This window comes from Natrix helvetica, assembly GCF_964273705.1.
Source record: "Natrix helvetica genome assembly, chromosome: 2".
Lineage (NCBI taxonomy): Eukaryota > Metazoa > Chordata > Lepidosauria > Squamata > Natricidae > Natrix > Natrix helvetica.
In genome coordinates this window covers 139,403,404-139,425,900 of record NC_138552.1, presented here as the reverse complement: position 1 = coordinate 139,425,900, position 22,497 = coordinate 139,403,404, and the positions used below count along the sequence as shown (strand labels likewise).

The window sequence follows — 22,497 nt, the reverse complement described above, 5'->3', positions numbered from 1 at the left end:
AGGTTTAATGTATGATTTATATAATTTTATGATTTCATTTAAACTATGATGTCCAACATTGGAATTAATAATATGAAATATAATTTTTGATTAAAATTGGTAGTTGGAAGCATAGTTCAAATGGTATATCAGCATCAGGAAATTGTACAGTATGGTAATTATTTTGTGTAATATGTAAGGATAGATTTAACAAATAATATTCAAAAAATAATATGCTGTATTTTTATTCTGAAATGTTGTCCTTCTAATCACCTGTATGCCAACCTGTCAAGCAATATTAGGTATTCAGTTATATAGTCTATTGAAATGTATTGCATACTTGTCAACTTTTAAGAAGTATGAACTTCAACTCCTAGTGTTCTCCAGCTAGTATTCTGGATGGGAATTCTTGGAGTGGCTGTCTGCACATCTTAAAGCTGCCAATTTTGAAAAACATAGATCTAGTGTTTAATAAATTATTAATACTACTTTGATTTTCCAAAATTAGCATGTAGTGCAGAATTTGTTACTACTGCATTCCAAAATGTTTGGTATATCTAAAATGAGTCTGTAACATGCATGTTTGTGAAGGATATTGTTAAATGCATTGAGTTTCAGCTAGAAGCTTGTTCTGTAGTTTGAATCCAGATGCAGTGTCAATGAGTTAAATGCAGACTACACTCCATTCCAAAGCATTGTTATAGAAGCTGGGCCAATTGTTGTCCACATCACTACTACTAATATGCTACAACTAAGAAATATAACATGATTATAGCCAAATACAACAGATGATATTAATACCTTTCACTTTAAAAAAATGCTTAGACTTGTGTAGATTATATGTCATTAAATAATCCGTGGTGGTGGTGGTGGTGGTCAAGTTTCTCTAATCAACAGTTTCAGAACAAAAGCATTGTATTCTGGGAACATGGAATATTATAAAGAAATGTTGGGTACTGGATTACAAGTGATTTTTCTAGAAGTCTATTTATGTGTAATTTGCTTTCCAGTGCTCTCATGTGTGAGAGTCAAGTAACCAGTAAGTAGAATTGTATACAAATTAACTAATGTGGGACATTATAAAACCTATTCTGCAATGGACCTCCTGCTCAGCTTCCAGGCGCACTAAGTTATAAAAGTCACTATGTTGCAAGCTAATAGTTAACTGATATTGCAGCATATTCTTTTTTAAAGCCCGTGACTAAATTTTTTATAGAAGTGAGTAATCAAAATCCCTTATACGATCATGTAGTATCAGTGCTGATCTAGATGTGTAAATCCACAAAGCACACAATGTTTAGAAAATACAGCATTTTTACTGGAATCCCTTTTTTAAAAAACAAATGCAGTCATTTCACTCTCATTTCACATTTTAAAATCTGTCACTCACAGTTGGACAATTGATATGGTGACTACACATAGTCTAGTGATGTTAGTCTGTGATAAAAGTTCTAGCTATCAAACTGGTTCATCATCAGTTTACGGCTGTGTTCATAGGCAAGGAACAGGGCACCGTTGGCTGGGAATGCACGGATCATAGTAGGTTTCAGTCCAGAGTACAAGGCAAACACACCTATGAGCAAGACATAAGCATTAGAAAAACTACCTTGGAATTTCTTTTTTGAAACTCAGACTATGTTGTACTGGTTTAAAACTGAAGAAGGAAATCCAACAAAAGCTAAACTTTTAGGAATTTCAGCTTTCCTGCAAATTCAGAAGAAATTGTTAAATATTTTTTGCTTGATCAGATGACTTATCTTAATCTCAATTTATTATTTATTTATTTATCTTACTTTGAGTTGATAAGGTCCAGAAATGTATTAAGCAATATAATCTATTCAAAAAATAAAATATGAAATTGTAAGACTGAAATGACTGGATTATAGTAATAATAAAACGATATATAAATCTATCCTGTGGTTGATTTGGAGAAATAAATCTAAATTTTTATGACTATCATGGGTCTGTGGTTCTCAACCTTTTCTTCACCTTTTGTGGCACGGATCATGGCCACGGACCCCCAAGATTTAAGATTTAAATCATAACAGTTCTTCAAGCCCTTGTGGAGCCCCTGTTACTATAGTGGTAACAGGGACCACAGGTTGAGAACATTGTCATAGGTTAATTATATCTTAAGAGTGGTTAAATTCATCATGGATTCACAGGTTATGCAACCTAACGTTCTTACCAAATATTAGACCAGAAGGCTGCTAAGTGCAAGTGAAGGAATCAACAATAAATGAAATGAGTGAAGTCATATTTGATTCAAATGACACAACACATAAGTCGTCCTTCACTTAGGAGCCCTTGTTCTATTCTATTCTTAGCAAGTCACCGTACACTGGTTTTGGAGTACTCTACTGTGATATGGAACATTACTGGGGATGATGTGAGCTGCAGCCCAAATCTGAAGGGGGCAGGTCAGGAAAATCTGCTGTATCTTGATCCTAAAGACTATCTAACCATTCTATGAGCATGAGATGACAGAGAAGAACTGGGTTTACATATTATACCAAGTTCAAATGTGGATTACTGTTTGCGATTTAGTGTCTGCTGTAAACCCAGCCAACTATGCTTTATTCAACAAACCATAACTTAGCATGATGTGTGGACCAGACACAGGCAAGACGGCTCAAACTTAAAACACGAGAAATCAACTTCCTATTTCCCTGACTATGTACGCATTCATAAGCAAATAAAGGCAAACTGTCCTGCAACAGTTTATGACTAAGTTACATTTACCTCCTAAGAACCATTTCAGGTTTACGTAGTAATAAATAACATTTTAAATCCTAGCTTTCTAGTCTTTTGCAACCTCAGCCTTGAAAAGCTGTTCTTTCTTTCTGGTTGTGTTCAACCATCATTCCTAAAATTAAATGTAATGGTTATCTGATCATTCTGATAATCTATCCTAATCCTGCCCTGCAATTTCCTGTCATTGCAAAGAAAATGACTAGCAACGTCAACAGATGTAAAATGACAATTAGCTGGTTCTTTTTAGCTAAATATGTAGTCCAGGAACAGGCTATTTTGAAGAGACAAGCTACCTAATGCTGCCAAATGCAAATGTGACCATCACCTGTGAAAACCAAATAAGTACTCTCTGGAAAACACCAGGGTTTGTTTTGTTCCTCCCTCTCCCAGGCTGCCTGCAGGCATAAAAACAATTCCACAGGGGATAGCTGATTCCTCAGCTGTGGCTTTGCAGAAGTTAAGAGATACCCTCACCCATGGCCCCATTGGTCTCTTCCATACTCTAACCTTCATTCTTGACAACATTTGCAAATGTTCTCATAAAGCCAGTTTGTTTTCCTGCCATGGAAAGAACTTGGATCCTAGATTTGATGCAGTCCACTGGGTAAACAGCAATCCAGAGACACATGCCACCAAAGCCACCACTGAGCATCAATGCAACTGGACCTATAAAAACAAGCAGCAGGAACTTAATGATAGCAAAAAGCCCAAGTGTTTTCCCCCCCAACCTGCAATTTCATTAAAAAAAAGATAACTCCCATATCCTACTAAAGCAGATACGTATTTTAAGCTTCAGTGTATTGGTGAGTTATGAGAATCACTTGAAAAATGTTATTTGTGTGTGGGGGCTATTGAATTGTCCAATTCTCCGCTAAATCTCTGACTTGGGTGCTGTTAAGGGTTTTTTTCCCCTCCCTTGTGCAGATCAAGAACTGAAGGAAGGAATGGGCACTGGTTCTTCTCCACCTAATTGGGTTGGGCTTTTTTTTTCTTTAATCAGCAGTAATCTTTAATCTGAGTTTCTCAAGAGCTGTACCACCACCACCCCTCCATACAGGGACCTATTAGAGGCAGGACCTATTAGATTGGTCCGTCACCATTGACTAATGAGCTCAGATGAGTTCCAGAAGGAGGTGGAGGTTATCACTGCAGATCTATTGTGCAGTCCAGCCAAGCTCCAGTGGTGGGTTGCACTTACCTTCACTACTGGTTTGCTGATCGCGCACGTGTTCCATTCGCACATGCGCCTGACTTGCACCGCACAAGCGTGCACAATCCACCACCCCTGCGACAACCAGCTGATTGTTGGGGCTCACGCAGGTGCTACATGCTGTGCGCACGTGCGCAATTTGCCTTTTGTCATAAAAACAGATATAGAGCGTGGGTGGGCCAAAAGAGCCACCATACTGGTTCGCTCTCAGCTGCTCCAGGCCACTACCGGTTCAGCTGAACCAGCAGCAACCCACCTCTGCCGAGCTCTTAGTCACTGTTAATAATAGGAAGGTGACTGAGGCTGTGGATAGGACTGCATCCATGCAACCTCTCTTCACCCGTAGATCTCTCTGTGCCCCATGGTATACGGAGAAACAAAGAGGGATGAAACGCATGAGGAGACGTCTAGAGCGCCACTAGTGGAAGACAAGGGATGAACTCGATCGAACACGGGTAAGAGCTGCTATTAAGGCCTACCTCGTGGCACTTCGTGCGGGAAATGTAAATATTTCTCCACACTAATTGCATCTGCAGATAATCACCCAGCGACCCTCTTTAAGATGAGCCACTTCCTGGGGAAGGAGGTGATTGAGGTCCACCTGAAGGGGCACACTGAGGAATTTGCAGATTTTCTGGAAGACAAAATCACTTGACTTCATTCCCAGTTAGATGCCAGCATGGTTGCTGGTCCAGTGGAAGCATCTGAGGCAGGTTTTTGCCATGTTATCTGGGAACTGTTGTTCCCAAGGAAGTGGACAGGATCCTAGGGAGTATGCATGCAAGCACCTGTGTTTTAGACACATGTCCCTCCTGGTTATGAAAGCTTCCCAGGAGGTGATAGGTGGGTGGACTGGCAGTGATTAATGTTTCCCTACAGAAGGGGGCAATGCCCCAGCACTTTAAGGAGGCTGTGGTCCGTCTTCTTCGAAGTAATGTCCCTGTGTTTGGAGGCCGTCGGGGTCTGGATGGAGGACAACAGACTTAAACTCAACCCCTCCAAGACTGAGTGGCTGTGGCTACCGGCACCTCGATTCAGCCAGCTGATTCCATCGCTGGCCATAGGGGGCGAGCAGTTGCCCCCTGTGGAACGGGCGCGCAATTTGGGCGTCCTCCTTGATGCCCGGCTGTCAATGGATGACCATGTGGCGGCCGTGGCAAGGGGGGCGTTCCACCAGGTTCGCCTGGTGCGCCAATTGCGCCCCCTACTGGACCGGGATGCCCTACGCACGGTCACTCATGCGCTGGTGACGTCCCGCCTGGATTACTGCAACGCTCTCTACATGGGGCTGCCCTTGGGACGCGCCCGGAGACTGCAGTTAGTTCAGAATGCAGCCGCGCGGGCTGTGATGGGGAGTACGAGGTACTCCCACGTAACACCTCTCCTGCGCGAGCTGCATTGGCTACCTGTGGTTTTCCGGGTGCGTTTCAAGGTGCTGATTACCATCTTTAAAGCGCTCCATGGCACGGGACCTAGTTACTTGCGGGATCGCATCCTCCCACATACATCCCTGCGGCCAATACGCTCACACAGGGAGGGACTTCTCCTGGTGCCATCCACTGGACAATGCCGGCGGGCGACACCGAGGAGTAGGGCCTTCTCTGTGATGGGCCCAACCCTCTGGAATGACCTCCCCCCCGACATTAGAACCACTTCTGACCTCCGCTCCTTCCGGCAAAAACTGAAGACCCACCTGTTCCGATTAGCAGGCCTGGCATAATTCAACTGTCCCTCCTGGCAAACGCACTATATCTGGTTATTTTAGGGGTTTTTTAATTCACTGTATTTGTTTTTAGGGGTTTGAATTTATTTTAATCTGCTTTGTACAGTTCTTTTAATGTCATTCTAACCTCCTCCATGTCAACTGTCAACTGTACATACTTAATTTTATTGTATCTGATATATTTTGTATGAACTGTACACCGCCCCGAGTCCCTTTCGGGAGAGGGGGCGGTCTAGAAGCATTAAATTAATTAATTAATTAATTAATTCTTAAGAAGCCATTGCTGAACTACACCCAGTTGGATAATTTCCGAACTGTCTCCAATCTTCCCTTTCTGGGGAAGGTTGTTGAGAAGGTGGTTGCTCCAGAAGCAGCTCCAGAGGTTTCTGGATGAAACAGATTCTCAACCCCTACGATTCAGGCCTGGATTTGGAACAGAAACAGCATTGGTCGCACTTTTGGATGATCTCTGGTTGGAGCAGGATGGGGGTAGTGCATCCTTGCTCTACTTCACCTCTTGGCTGCTTTCGATACCATTGACTATGGCATTCTCCTGGAGCGGCTTCGGGGGATGGGATTGGGAGGCCTTGTGCTACCCTGGTTCATTTCCTTCCTCTCAGTGTTGATAGGAGGGAAGAGATCCAGCCCTCGCCCAGTGTTTTGTGGGTTCCGCAGGGCTCGGTACTCTCTCCGCTCCTGTTCAACATTTATATGAAGCCACTAGGGGACATCATCCATCGCCATTAACTGAGGTATCACCAAAATGCTGATGATACTCAGCTGTATGTCTTGGCCCCTTGGTGAGTTAAGTGATGCCGTGTCTTCCCTCTCGCAGTGCCTAGAGGCTGTTAGGGGCTGGATGGGGAGCAATGGCTTGAAACTAAACCCTGGCAAGACCATGGCTCTGGATTTTGGGTTTGTTGGCTCAGGGAGAATTGCTTTAGTCTTGGATGGGGTAGCATTACCCCAAACAGACCTGTGCATAATCTGGGGATTCTCCTGGACTCATGACTCCTGCTCAAAGAGCAGATGGCAATCATGGCTAGGAGGGTCCTTACGCAACTGTGGGTTTTGCGTCAGTTACGATCTTTCCTGGATCAACAATCCCTACTCACAGTCACTCATGCCCTAGTCACTTCCCGTCTTGACTATTGCAACACGCTCTACATGGGGCTGCCCTTGAAGAGCATCCAGAAACTCCAGCAAAATGCAGCAGCCCAAATGGTTTTGTGCAGACCCCGGTGTGCACATGTATCACCTCTCTGGCAGAAGCTGCATTAGCTGCCGATTTGCTTCTAGGTGCAATTCAAGGTGCTGGTTGTCAACTTTAAAGCCCTTCATGGCTTGGGACCAGGTTATATGAGGGACCGTCTCTTGCTGGTCATATCTACCCAACTCATCATAGCGGGGAGGCAAGGAATGCTGAGGGTCCCATCCCTAAGGGAGATATACCTGGTGGGACCCAGAAGAAGGGCCTTCCCCATGGTAGCTCCCTTTCTCTGGAACTTCATTCCCCCAGAGATTAGAATGGTCCCCGCTCTAATACTCTTCCAGAAGGCCCTGGAGACCTGGTTCTGCCAGCGGGCCTGGGGAACGCAGAGAGGGATGGAGCCCATTACATGGCTCCTGTGATCTGCTGTCGCCGGGCTAGAGGGGTGGGGAGTGATTTTATTATGATTTTATTACCATATTAATTTATTTGATTTTTAATTAGTTTTCTTGTTTTTAAATGTGGTTTTTATATTCTGTAAGCCGCTTTGAGTCGCCATGGGCGAAGAGGCGGCAATCTAAATTTAATGATAAATAAATCAATCAAATAAAATCTTTAAGGCTGCTAGTCTATGTACGATATGCCATACAATAAATAAATAAATAATTTAAAGCTACTGTGTTTATATCAGAAGATTTTGAACAGGCGGCAAGATTTGTTTTATTATTATACAGAAATCCTTTGGGCTTCAAAGTCAGCCCAGGTGGGATTAAAAGAAGCTGTGTTTATCTCGAGACAAGAAGACATATATATATTAGCAAGCTCAGATATACCTAATTCCTCTTTTGGTTTTCCAAATGCCAAAAAGGTCCGGCTCAGTTCATAGACTCCAAAGAATAAAAAGTAGCCTGGAATTTCACGTAGCAAAGTGCTGAACCAACCACGATAGAAGCCAAGGGGGCCGTCCTTTTGCAGCACACTTTTGATTACTGACCAAACTGTACTAAAAAGAAGAAAAAGAATATTGTTACAAACATAGGTTGCCAGCTAATGATGGGAAAAGATACCTGGAAAACTGCATCCAAAGATGTCTGGTTCCTGTCTTGGAGCACTGTCAAACCACATTGCACAGCAGTGGTTAAAATTAAAGTGTGTATTTCACAAAAACCCATCTCAGAAGTAGTTTGGTACAATTTTTGGACTATAGATATCCAGATACGACTAATCCCTCATTAAAAAAAACCTTTTAATTGCCGTTGGTTAAGCTTCTAGGATTCTTGTCTAATACTTCAAACAGGAAAAGTGTGATTGATGTTGGACAGATCCTAGAGCTGCAGTTCATTCATATCTGGTGAGCCACATATTTTGTAGTCATGAGAAAAATAAAGGGCTTAAACTACTTTACAATAGAGATCTGCTAAGGGGTTGTGTATTGCATGGGAATAGCACTATAACCGGTCCCAGATTCCATAAAATCTAAATTATAGATGCCGATGCTTGAAGGAGAAGATGAAATAAAGAGGGAGTTGATTTTATGAATACGTAAATCTTAAAAGGAGTGCCTCACTATCACCATCACATTTCATTGAAATGTATGTTGTGTTAGCAACACATAAACCAGAACACTGGACTAAACTGCTAAAGCTAGCCAGAAGTATGTTTTAAAAACAGCCTATCTATCAAGGTATGTATGTATGTATGTACGTATGTAATTAATTGGTTTATATGCCCTACTTACCAAGACAACTCATGGCGGCATACATATCAACAACAACAGTAAAGATTTATGGATTTGAAGATCAAGAAAGATGTAGACTAAATGAGGGGCTGCAGAGACTTGTATAATATCCAAGAGAGAAAGAACTGCTGTATACGATTGTAACTTGAACTGAAAAAAAGATGGGAAGTGATTCTATTTCCTAATTTTAATTCCTCCCCCCCCCCTTCCTTCTTTCCTTCCATTTATCTTTTATTCTGTGAAAAAAATCTTAATCAATTTACATTAATAAAAATGTAATAAAACAAAATACGAGAAACGCAATTAAAATAATAATGTACAAACCTGTAAATGCAGAGAAATAAACTCATTGAAAGGGTCAAACCACTTCCAAACCTGGAAAAGGCAGGCAGGGTTGAGGCTAACAAATTACTTACTTGTGTTGTTGCACTATCTTCCCAGATAATTGCATTTCGTGCATGGTCTGCAGGCGGCACTTCACAAGCTCTGTAGGGCAGAGGGCCAAAGTGGCAAAGGCAGAAGCAAAGGAGCCAGCCACTGCATTTTGAAGGTCGCTGCAAAAAAAAACCACAACATGTATCTAATACATGGAAATCACATGCAGCTCAAAACTGGCATGCTTTGACCCAGTCACTGCTGCAAGTAATTCTAAAACGAGATAGCAAGGGAGCATTTTACAGCATCCCACCTGATTAAAGCAACCTTAGGATAGAAGAATTAGGTATGCTTGCTGTTTGAATTATCTATATCTATATCTACAGCTACACACACACACACACACACACACACACACACACAATTAGTGGGATAAAATCATATCACCATGATCATGCTTTCAACACTGGATTTAATGAAGCATCTTTTAAATTTCCTGCTGTAAAACAGGATGCTATATAATTATCATTGGTAGATAAGGGTCTTTTCGTACCAAGCATTAAAGGAAAAAGTGGTTTACAGTAGTTCCAAGTATCTTACTCCCTACCAAAATGTATCTAGATAGCTTCAACATTACTTTAAAAAATAAGCATAGCCACTTTTTGTTGTTTTCAATGGGCAACCGGTCACAGTGATAAACACTTCCAGTAATGAAATGAGAGGAAAGAAAGAAATTGGGGATGTGATAGTTTTACATCCATTTTTTTTTCAGTCACATCCTTTTTTGCTCAGTGGCCAAGCACACAGTATTACTATTTTTGCTTTGACCACTCTTGGATGCCTACATGATGTAAATGGGGCAGTCCTCCAAACATTTTCAAAGCTTCACAATCAGATGGAAACCATCACTCATGATGGTTTTTATCATTTGTTTTCTAGGCCTATCCATTGTCCTGAGTGTTCTATCTTTTCAAAAGCTTCCTGCATCCATCTTCAAGAATTCTTTAACTTAACCCAACCCCTGGGCATTAAAAGGATGTTAATGTTCCCTCTCAGTTCATCAACTTTCACATCAAGCTTATAATGTAGATGCTTTGCAATCTATTTGGCTTTAAAAGAAGCTAAGCTAATATATATTTTATTTTTGTTCATTTTAATTTTGTTTTAGGATATTTTTTTTTGCAATTTATATTGTCAACAGTTAACATTTAGAAAGGATTTAGAACATGGGATATGGAAAGAATATATTAGCGTATTTTTCGGAGTATAAGATGCACCGGAGTATAAGACGTGCCAAGATTTTGAAGAGGTAAATTAAAAAAAAGTTTTTGCACTCTGCAGATCTCCCAAAAACGGCCCTTTTTTCGTGAAAATGGGCCTGTTTTTTTTCAAAATTAAGGCATGAATAGCTTTAAGGAGACTTGTAAAATGCTCCTGGGGGCAGGGGGGGGGCAAAAACGAGCAAAAAACGGGCCGTTTTTGTCAAAAAAAGAGGGCATGCATAGCCTTTAGGACGCCTATAGAGTGCTCCTGGGAGCTTGGTTCAATTACCATATGGATCTAGCCACTATGATTTGCAAACCATGCCTTATCATTTATAGTGTTATAGGAACTCAGCAATTTAGAATTCCTTCAGCAAACCATAGTTTAAAACAGAGGCGAGCAACTTCTTTAGATTGGGGGCTTCAACTCCTGATTTTCTGGCGAGTCACCAAGAAACTATCCAATGATATAGTGACATCAACAGAAGGGGAGGAGCTCAGTATTTTTCACTGCTTTTCAAGGTATTGGTCGGGATGTACAGTGGGAATGGGAGCAAGCCACTTTTATCCCCATCCTTGTTTAAGAAACCCCCAAAAAAGGATGAAATTGTATGACTGAGTTTTTGCTGTCCTCAGCACCTGGATTGCAGGCTTGTTTTTAGGCCTCTGGAAAGCCTCCTGCTTACATTCCCACCCAAATCAGACCGGCAGCCTGTAAGCTTCCCATCCTTAGTTTAAGGCAGTGTTTCTCAAATAGTGGGGCGCGAGGCTCCATAAAGGGGGGCGCGAAGGCTCCCTTTCCATCTGGGTGCAAATGAGGAGCCAGGAGCAACAGGCGGGGTCCCGCCACCACGTTCAACAGTTTGCTTTTCCTCTCCCCGCTCGCGCGAAGGGCATCTGCGCTGCTGGCGCCGTCCGCCGCTTGGGTTTTTTTTTCAAAGCACGGAGGATGGATGCCGCTCTGGAAGTACGCTCTATGGTTGTGGGCTGCAGATTGTACAACCATAGAGCGTACTTCCAGAGCGGCATCCATCCTCCGTGCTTTGAAAAAAAAACCCAAGCGGCGGACGGCGCCAGCAGCGCAGATGCCCTTCGCGAGAGCGGGGAGAGGAAAAGCAAACTGTTGAACGTGGTCTATGAGTATAAATTCATTTAAAAGTCTCTTCATTCTTTCTGTCAACTTCCCTCTCCAGCCATGCAGAGCCCCATTCACTCACCTAGGGGCATTCTGAAGGCACCGAGCCGCGGGAGGTGGAGGGCGGCGAACAGGTGCTCGTGTTGCTTGGTGCCTTCCAGGTACTGCTAGGTCGGTCAGCGGCGCTGTACCCGGCTGGAAAGGGGGGTTGCCGGGCGGTTGCTCATAAGCTTGGTCACCTCATGGCTGCTGCGTTGCTGCCCAAGGCCATATTTCGTGGGTCAAAAAAATATAAGCCCCTGGGGTATTTTCGGGGAAACACGGTATCCCAAAGAACAGAAATAGCATTTTAAAAAGTCTTTTGAAAATCTCAAAGTTCCTTGTATCTGGTGGGTGTTATCCTTTATCTAAAAGGGTTCGAACTTTGAAAGATTTTTTTTCACTATTAAAGTTCATAACATGTCCTATTTATAGGAAACATTTGGACTGTATTTTTGTTTGATCCTGTTGATAGGACAAGGAAAGGATTATATCATATCATTGCAGTTGTAATTGGATTTGGAACAATAATTGTTATAGACAAATGATACTATTTACAGTCGCGCGGGGGTGGGGGCGCGCGAAATGTTTTCTTCTTCCTAGGGGGGGCATGACAGAAAATAATTGAGAAGCACTGGTTTAAGGTAAAGTAAGAACAGAAAGTGCCATGTTAAAAACAGCCAAGTTTTCTCGCCATTCCTTCAGGAATAAGAAGACAAGGAAAAGCTTTTCAGATTTTCTTCTAAATGACAAAAGAAGTAGTTTCTGCAGACTCCTCTTTTAAACAATCTCACTAAGAAAGTCGTAGTAGTAGGCTGGCTTGCCCGGAACACTGACCTATAACTTGATTAAGTGAATTATTTGGAGAAAGCTTATGGTTCAATTAATCAAATCTTAAATGATTTTATCCACAGCTATTTATTTTATAAACTACTGTCATCTGTCCTAAGTACCAGAAATGCAGAGGGGAAAAAATCAAGATATAATTAAAAGAAAAACATGTGAGTCAAGGAGCAGAGTTTCTATTTCAACAGGATTCTGTTGTGGAAATTGCACTTCTAGTTCCGAACTGTGATACACACACACACACACACACATATAATTTGTGTTGTATTTGTGCTGATAAATAAATAAAGGGAGACTAGTATAGATCCATTTCGAGCTATTTAGCTCTCATCAGCTAGCCATACCCTTACTGGGATTTGAACCAGTAAGGGTATGGCTAGCTGATGAGAGCTAAATAGCTCGAAATGGATCTATACTAGTCTCCCTTTATTTATTTATCAGCACAAATACAACACAAATATAAAAAGGCAACATTAAAAATAAAAATATGGTTTTCTGCCTGGATGGTTTTCTGTGATGAGCCGAAGGACAGAAGGAGGGAGTAGTGAGCTTCCTCCCATATTTGGGCATACCAGGGCTTGGGCTTGGGCTTAAAATGGGAACGGAGCTGCTGTCTTTCTGTAAATCTTGGTGGGAGGGGATGGGGTGCTGGCTTTGTTTCAGTAAGTGGAATGATTGGTTGTGTGGTTGAATCATGATTGGTAGATTGGTGCTGATTGGTGCTGGCTGTGTGTGCATTGTTGTTTTGTATTGTAACGGCTTGGGTGGTGGGTGGTGTTCGTTTATTAGCTAGGGCTGGTTTCCAGATGTTTGGTAGGCGGGAGGTATCATCACGTTTATTCATGTTGTGGGGGTGTTTCTCTATTTCGATGGCTTCCATAATTATTCTCTTGTTGAGGTGTTCTGTTTTGGAGATTAACCTGGCTCCTTCAAAGTTGATTTCATGTCCTGTAGCTTTAAGGTGCTGGAAAAGGGAGGAAGTTTTTTCTTTTTTTCCTACTGTGTTCTTGTGTTCTGTGATGCGTGCATTTATCCTCCTGTTTGTTTGTCCTATATATATTGCCGGGCAGGTTTTGCATGGTATTTCGTAGACTCCTTGGTTTTCTAGCTGGATTTTGTCTTTGGGGTTTCTTAAGATGTTGGCTATTTTTTGGTCAGTGGTGAAGGCTGTCCTGATATTGTGCTTGTGGAGAATTTTGCTGATTTTATCTGTGGTGCCTTTGATGTAAGGGAGGAGGGCAATGCCATTGTCCTGTTCTGTGTCTTGGTTTTTTGGGGGAGTCTCCTTTTGGATTAGATTGGTGATTGTTTTTCTTTGGAATCCATTGGACATTAATACATTTGTGAGTTTGTGTAATTCAGTATTCAGGTGGTCTTTGTCGGCTAGGCGTTTGGTTCTGGAGATGAGGGTCTTGGCTACAGAGTTGATATGTGCAGGGTGGTGATGGGATTGTGCATTTAAGTAGCAGTTGGTGTGTGTTTTTTTCTGATAGATGGTGTGTCCTAGGGAGCCATTGGGTTTTTTGTAGATTAGGACATCCAGAAAGGGAAGTTGGTTGTTTGCTTCTATTTCCATGGTGAATTGTATTTTGGGGTGTAGGCTGTTGAGATGTGTGAGGAAGTTGTCCAGTTTTTCTTTCCCATGTGGCCAAATCACGAAAGTGTCATCAACATATCTAAGCCAGAGTTTGAGTTTGTGTTCAGATTTGTCTAAGGCGTTGGTTTCAAAATGTTCCATGTATAAGTTTGCAATAAGAGGTGAGAGGGGTGATCCCATGGGTGCTCCTTCTATCTGTTTGTATCTTTGTCCATTATGGATGAAGTATGTGTTGGTTAGGCAGTGGTTGGTCAGGTCCAGTATGTGTTTAGGGGGGTTGTGTTTTTTCTGGATGGCATGAATAACATGAATAAACGTGATGATACCTCCCACCTACCAAACATCTGGAAACCAGCCCTAGCCAATAAATGAACACCACCCACCACCCAAGCCGTTACAATACAAAACAACAATGCATACACAGCCAGCACCAATCAGCACCAATCTACCAATCATGATACAACCACACAACCAATCATTCCACTTACTGAAACAAAGCCAGCACCCCATCCCCTCCCACCAAGATTTACAGAAAGACGGCAGCTCCATTCCCATTTTAAGCCCAAGCCCAAAGATGGCAGGTGAGATCTTGCCGAAACGTTGCAAAGACAATCTCAATCTTACATGGGAAAAGACCCGAATACAACAAAACCAGCATACCTACACCCGTGAAAATCTATGAAAACAAATTTTATATATATATATATATATATATATATATATATATATATATATATATATATATATATATATATATATATATATATATATATATATATATATATATATATATATATATATATATATATATATATATATATATATATAAAGTATCACAGTTTATATATATATATTTAGCTTCTATTAGTTGCAGGGCCGTTGAAGGAATAATACACTAACCTCAGGTTTGCTTTCCTTTCTAGGCCAGCAATTTTCCTCACGATATTTTGGCAAAAGCCATAACACATAAAGAGCACGGCATTTTCAGCAATGTTTGCTACAAGTGCAGGGGTGGTCCCCTTGTAGAAGCCACGGAACCCTGCTTGTTTGTAGGTCTTCACAAAACAGTCCACAAGCCCTTTGTACATGGTAGGGAATGTCTGCATTTTCACCTTTGCGGTGTCAAATGGTTGACCGGTTATCACACAGGCAGTACCTCCTGCATGAAAGGAAAAGTGAAAACATCAGAAATGGGAGCTGTTGGGTGGCTGGTATTTGTTTTGTGTTTTAGCTATTACATTCTCAAGCAAAAGGAGGTAAACTGGAGAAAGAAAATTATCCTTGACAAAAAACGCATGCATGTGAGTGAGTGAGTGTGTGTGTGTGTGTGTGTGTGTGTGTGAGAGAGAGAGAGAGAGAGAGAGAGAGAGAGAGAGAGAGAGAGAAAGAGAGAGAGAGAGAGTTATAATTTTATAGTATTTTAAGCTTGAAACTAAGGATAACCAGAATATTTGCTTTGTTCTAGGAGTTATCAACTTTTTCACACAGGGTACTATCTGGCAATTTCATATGGTGCCAAACCTCCCTCATCTTAAAAAAATATTTAAAACTAAAAGCAAAGTCTTACAAATCTGAAGGCAAGAACATATTTTCTGAGATTTGGATTATTTTTTTCATTTCAGTCTCTTCTTCCCTCTTTCAAAATAAATAATAATATGTATTAAAATCATGCTCTCCCTTTTTACAAACCTATAATCCCTTAATTCAGGATAGAGTCCAAATCAATGCATGAAAGATAAAGAAGGAAAAGCCGATTTAAAAAAAAAACCCATGGAGTTGGTTAAGATCAGGAGTATTAATGAAAGAGACTGAAGTCTTTATTTTAGTAGCTCAAGAACAAACCTTGCGAACTCTCAGTAGTTGCGTAGAGGAAAATATTTAACGTAACAAACAACAGCAAATATTGTCTCTGTAGTAAAAAGGATGACATCATTGACCTTTTGATTAGTGGCTGCAGCAAAACTTCACAAACTGCCAGAAATATTCATTGGAAATATTGCCAGAAGTTTGGATTTGAATGTAACAAAAGCCTGTGGGATCATCAAGGTTTTGAAAAATGAGTGGGTTAACCTCTTACGGGACTTCAAGAACCAACAGACAAGCATCTTCTTAATAACATGTCTGGTATTTATTGAAAAGAAGAAAGTCTGGTTCATTTATGTTGCTATTTTGGATGATGCTAGGATTGAGGAAAAACATTTGGGAGGAAAAAATGAAATATCTGAACTTGCAGATCAGAGTTGAATGATGTCGGGGAAAAATCTGTTGTTACATCAATTTTGATTGGGGCCCTGGGAGCATAAAGGAATCCTTCAGTACAGAAATATTGAAGTCATTAGACTAAACACCCTAATTTTACAAAATTAGGAACTGGTTGGAACTGCCTATATTCTTAGAAACTATAATAGATATTATACTTTAATCATTCTTAGATCCTTGGTTAGGACTTGAATGACGTTTCCACCTGTCTCAGACAGTGAATCTCACTGCAAAGGAGCCACACATACCATAACTGAATCAGTGTAGTACAGGGGTCCCCAAGCCTCAGGCCACAGAAACAGTGGGAAGTGGGTGAGTGGGTGTGCTCCATTTGGGCGAGCACCGGTGCCTGCCACTTGCAAAGAACTATCCCCTTTCCCACCTTCAAAGCCAGAAAGGTTGGGGAACATCAACAGTACAAGCTTTCTCTAATCTGGTGTCGTCTAGCTATTTTAGAATAACAATTTAAAATTTCTCAGCCAATGCAGTTTTTGGCATGCTGGTGGGAAATTCTGCCAGTTGCAATATACGGAGAACATGGCATTTTAGAAAAGTAGCACAGAGGGCCTCTGTGACTATGACTTGTATTTAGGAAACCAAAGTTCAATTTCTCACTCAGCATGAAAAAGAATCATGATCTAAATCTAATCGGCATCAGTATTATCATAAACAAGTGGAACTACTGCTGATGCTTGCTCTAAGGTTAAGTTACCTGAACAGATTATGGGATTTCCACATGTTAACAACATATAATAGTACATTTAAAAAACCACATTTTTTTCTTCTGAAGAAAGCACAGAAGAAAGTTCACATTCAGCTAACTTGGAAGTGATGAGTGATCAATGTTCTATAGATGTATAAGAAGGGTACTTCTAAGATTAAAAAAAAAGCTGGGAAAAACTCAAGAGTGGCACTGAGGAGCTTAAAATGATGAAAAGAAAAGAGAATGATTTCTCCTATAAAATCCTGCTACCCTAAGCAAAAGAAATACAATGATGTTACCTAGTTGGGAAATGAAACATCTGCAAGAAAACAATCAAACTCAGAGCACACCAAGGACCTACAGAAGAAACACTTGGGAACAAAAAGTTATCTTCCCATCATTCTCCTCCAAAACCAAAGAATGTCAATCTGGAGGCTTTTCTAAGTGAAATGCGGTGAACCATAAAAATAATTCTTTGCATCCAAGAACACACATTTTACAAGTGAAATTAATTATTTTGTGCTCTTGACAATCATTTTTAATGATATAGAAAAGACCCTATCCTTCCACAGTGGTGACAACTACACTGACTTAAGAAATGCAAGGAAGGTACAAGCTTGACTCTGTCTTGGGCAAGTGGGCATTTGCATTTTCTGTTTTTCCTACCTTCTTCTTAAAGAACAGAACAAGCAAGCAGTTAAATGTTCTCTGCCATTTTCTCTTTCATATTAGTACTGGCTTCTTGTAGATTCCACTTCTGGATCTTTGTCGAGATATACAATAGAGTAGTATTTCTTAACTTCGTAAACTTTAAAATGTGTGGACTTCAACTTTCAGGATTCCTCAGGCAGTATGCTGGCTATTAAAACTCCAGTGATGAACTAGATTAGCGGTCCTCAACTTTTTGGGATCGGGGCATGGTTTCACATGTTGCCTGCATGGGGCTTTGCTTGTTTGCACGGCCTGGTTGCTGGCATGCCATGGGCCTATGCCGGTCCACAGACCGGGGGCTGGGAATCCCTGGCCTAGATGACACACCTAGATCAGAGCTAGCAGGAGGAAAATGCAGCAGTTCTGCATTGGAACCTATTTTGGGGGCTTCTGATATCAGCAGTATTTTCTCTGCAAGTCTCATCAGAAGGACAGGAGTCTCAAGAGCAAATTTGCAGCTTTCCTCTATTTTACACAAACAGCTGGTTTTCACTTTAAAGAAGCCTTGTTTCTCTAGCTTATAGGCTTCCTGTGAGCATCTGCTTGGACAGGGAGGGAGAAAGCCCCTGCCAAGAAGAACCCAATGCTCCAAACTGGGATATGTCTTGTTCTATGTCTGTGGTTGATGGGCAGTCTTCCCTTTTCACCTGGGTAACAGCTGAGACTATAGAGAAATACCAATAGCTGCATCTACACTGCTGTGTTCCTGAAAGCAAACCAATAAAAGGCAGTTGACTGACCAGCACACCACTTAACTATAGAATGAAACATAAAACAAAGATTATCTTGTCTCTCCAATTGGTCATTGCTCAACTTTTTCTTGTGACATATTTTGAAATGCTTGTGTAAGCATGAAATAAGGGCTCAATAAATTAAAAGCCACAGTTAGGAAATTATTAGACAAAAAAATGCTTACACATTTACTTTTCCTCCGTAGGAAGGGATTAGACGAAAGGAAGCAATTCATGGGAAGCTCATAATTTAGAGCAAGGTCAAAACATTATTCCCGGTTAGTGCCCTCCACTCTAAAAGTCACTTTTAAGACCTACACTGCTGTCAACAGAATTACCTTACACCTCTAGAGAAGAGCTTTGTTTAAAGAGCATACAAGCATCTGCTATCAGTTTTTAACAGGATTTATGTAAACAGCAGTTCCTAAGACTTACCTACAGCCCCAGCTGTGAGGTCAATGGCAGCTTGGATGACAGGATTTGTTTTCATTTTTTAAAAAAATTGCTTTGTGGTGACTCTAAATCACAAAGTTTCCTGTAGCACGTAGGGCGCTGGGATGAGTATCTCTAAATTAGATTTGGAGAGGGAGGAAAATGAAAATATTAGTTTGACAGCAAGTAAATGAGTCACACTGTGTATTGCATTTAAATATATACTAAGTTGATCCGGTCTTTTTTTTTAAACCAAAAGTTACTTCAATATATAAATCTTTGGGATTGGATTTCTCATTCAAACTATATAGAAATGTCACAGAAGTACAAACTTATTAAATAAAAAGTTAGCAAATAGAAAATACAGGTGTGAGTTTCTTATTAGGATCTATGCACAGTGATTCAGGAATTATACTTCAGTTCTCAACAATTTTAGTGATTTTCACCAGAAGTTAGCTCCCAATAACAGCATCAGAATAAAACCATATTGCCAACTACCATCAAACTCTCCTGCCCCAGCATCCTATTATTTCCCATTCATATTTCCTCAAACTCTATTGAATCCTGCAGAGTTCCAGCACACTCTCTTGCTGTAAAGATATGCAGGCTAACTACAGTTAACTGTCAGGTGACTAAAGTTTGTTCCAATGCATTCTTTTACAATATTTTGATTTCTTGTCCACTATGTATCAGGTTGAGGAATGATTTATTTTAAAATAACTGTAAGACTCAGGAGACATTGAAGATAATGAGTCACACTCTTGCCTCATCTATCAGCTACTTTGGGCTGCCCTTGAAAATAATGCAGAAGGCAGAGAATGGTACACCCTTCTTGTTGATTGCTACCAATCCGTTTTAAAGAACACCGCTGATATTGTAGGAGTTGCAATGTTTGCCAGGAAGTTTATGGCTCAACATGAAGTGGTGGGATTATCTAGTCAATCCCACACATCTTGAGAACATGTTACCTTTAGAATCATCTTCATATGGACTTTGCCTGCCCTACAAAGATTCTTTACCAGGGGATAAAGGATCATACCCACTTACAGGGGGCTTGAGATATTCTTAGCAGCAGACCTTTTTTTCTAGAACAGCTGGACCAAGGTCAAATGTGCTGGTATTCTGACGTCTTTCTGTAAAAAGGAAAGAAAAGTCATTTCTAGGAGAGCATTCCGTTAAAAAAATTGTCCATCAGCAGCAACAATTTGGATTGCAATTTTTTAAAAAAAATTACTAATAATGTGCAATGGTTTTTAACAGGCTGCTGTATTTGTGAATTTTTTATAAACGGGTTATTGTATTTATTGTAAGCAGTCTAGAACTGCAAGAACAGTTCAATAATTGTAATGATGATACAAATAATCATTGATATATAAATACTAAATACAACAATCCCATCACTAGCTAACTAAAATTGTGTCTTTCAGGATAGCAGCGGGCAATTGATGGCAACACACAAATGTAACACACAAGTAACACACAAATTGTTATTAAACAATTTTAATGACCTTAATGGAGAGGTATCAATGCAGAGCAACATTTATCTTTATTTCCACTCCCTCCCTCTTCCACCTATAGAAAAACTGGGCATCCTAACAAAAAATAACAATCTTACCTACCGGTGATACCTATGGAGGAATTAGAATTTTGCCAATCTCAGTGGCCAACAAAACAAATATAATTAAATATTACATATCTATTCAAACATTTTACCTTTGTATTACTAAATCTATCATACAGTATATAAAACTGATGCTAATCTGGACTGAGAAATTTGCTATTTAAGGTGTAATAATATTTAATGGATATATTACTTTCATTTGAGTCCTTTATTTCAGCTCTTGAATTTAATCAATGCAACATTTTACTCTCTCCAAAATTTACCATGGTTTTGTCATCTTATATGTATAAACTCTAATAGGAAAAAGGAAATCAGTACAGATTTACGACTACAATTGAGCCCAACATTTCTGTTGCTAAATGAGACATTTGTTAAATGAGTTTTGCCCCATTTTATGACCTTTCTTGCGACAGTTGTTAAGTGAATCACTGCAGTTGTTAAATTAGCAACATGATTGTTAAGTGAATCTAGTTTTCCCATTGACTTGGCTTGTCAGAAGGTTGCAAAAGATGAACACATGACCCCGGGACACTGCAACCGTCATAAATATGAATCAATTGCAAAGTATATGAATTTTGATCATGTGTCCAGGGGATGCTGCAATGGTTGTAAGTATGGAAAAAAAGCATGTCCCTTTGTTCAGTACCATTGTAATTTTGAGCAGTCACTAAATGAACTGTTGTAAGTCGAGGACTACTAAACTACAAAACAGAAGACTATGATTTCTAGTCCTGCCTTTAGGTACAAAGCCAGCTAGGTAACCATGCCTTTGTACCTAAAGGCAGCACTAGAAATACTCTCTCAGAGGAGTATTATGTATATTCAGAGCCTTGAATGACTCACGTGTTAATAAAAGTGGAATACAAATCAAATAATGATAAGATAAGATATAGTTATAGATGATATATAGATATATAGATATATTTATGCATCTATATTTAGGCATATAGTAAATTCATGTCATATATGTATATACCTAAATCAGGGCTGGGGAATGCTTTGGGTTCTATTCCAAAAATTTGCTTTAGCAATGCCAAGGGCACTAACCTAGCATCACTCTACAGTTCTTTAAAGCAGCTGCATCTTTTCCGGGACTTGTGGGCCAGCTCATCCAGGGAAGAGACTCAGCTATTTTAAAGATCTGCAGGCAGATGCTACCTCCATCTCTCCAGATGCAAAGCCAGTAATAGCTTGCTTCTGCCAGTAGACAATCAAGTGATGCATTATTTAAAACGGGGGGGGGGGGGAGCCGGCACAGACCCGAAATGAAAGATCACTAGACCAAGGAAGAATCCGACCACTAAGAAAACAAGACTTCGCACCGACTGATCCCTGAAGACCGAAGAGGGCAGCTCCCCGAGGGACGGACGGACGGTTTCCCGTTGGGTGTCCGCTGAAATCGTCTACTTCTCTCCGCTGGAGTTGCCACCGAAAGCCCCGCGCTTCTCTTCGGCTGACTCAGCTGCATTGCCTCTCCAGAACGGCTCGGCTCGCTTTCTTCGCAGCGAGCGCTATATAACCTGTGATCAAAGGGGCGCCCGGCCGCCACCCGCCTGGCAGTGGAAAGAACAGGAGGAGGAGCTGGAGCTCGGCCTGGGAAGCGGAACCGGGGGCGGGGCGGGTGCTGCTACTGCTGCCCTCCCTCCAAAGCCCTCTCCGAAGGTGGCCAGGTGGCCTTGGCAGCTTTAGAGGGAGCGAGGGAGGCCTTGAGTCTCTGGGGCGTTTTGCAATTTACCTTTTAAAGGAGAATATTTGTAGCTCAGGGTTGACATAAGGGGTCCTTGGTGCTCTTTGAGCTTCATTGTTTTCTTGCAGAGATTTCCTTACCCAGACTACTAGGTAACAGCATCACTGATGATCTTATCTCGTTTGAGTAATGAAACGTCTGCAAGAACACAAGCATGCTCTCCGAGAGTACCCTCAAATTACCTTTTAGACTTTGGTAAGTTAAATCCCCTTCTTGGACCTACACTTTTCCATGCCGCACATATAGACCTGATTGTCACCTCGCTCTATATGATAGATAGATAGATGATAGATGATAGATAGATAGATAGATGATAGATAGATAGATGATAGATAGATAGATAGATGATAGATAGATAGATAGATGATAGATAGATAGATAGATAGATGATAGATAGATAGATAGATAGATAGATAGATAGATAG

The 22,497-nt window shown here is 40.7% G+C and overlaps 1 protein-coding gene across 1 annotated transcript; it reads right to left on the bottom strand.

Moving 5' to 3' along the window:
• Window positions 1-1,166: 1,166 nt before the first annotated feature.
• On the bottom strand, window positions 1,167-21,912 carry SLC25A15 (solute carrier family 25 member 15). Its single transcript, XM_081943626.1, has 8 exons — window positions 21,648-21,912; window positions 19,752-19,837; window positions 18,708-18,839; window positions 14,769-15,027; window positions 9,031-9,168; window positions 7,710-7,879; window positions 3,241-3,399; window positions 1,167-1,552 (listed from the first exon to the last, which is right to left on the bottom strand). Exons 3-8 carry the CDS (start codon window positions 18,760-18,762, stop codon window positions 1,431-1,433), a joined length of 903 nt encoding a protein of 300 aa, XP_081799752.1. The 5' UTR covers window positions 18,763-18,839; window positions 19,752-19,837; window positions 21,648-21,912; the 3' UTR covers window positions 1,167-1,430.
• Between the last annotated feature and the right edge of the window lie 585 nt (window positions 21,913-22,497).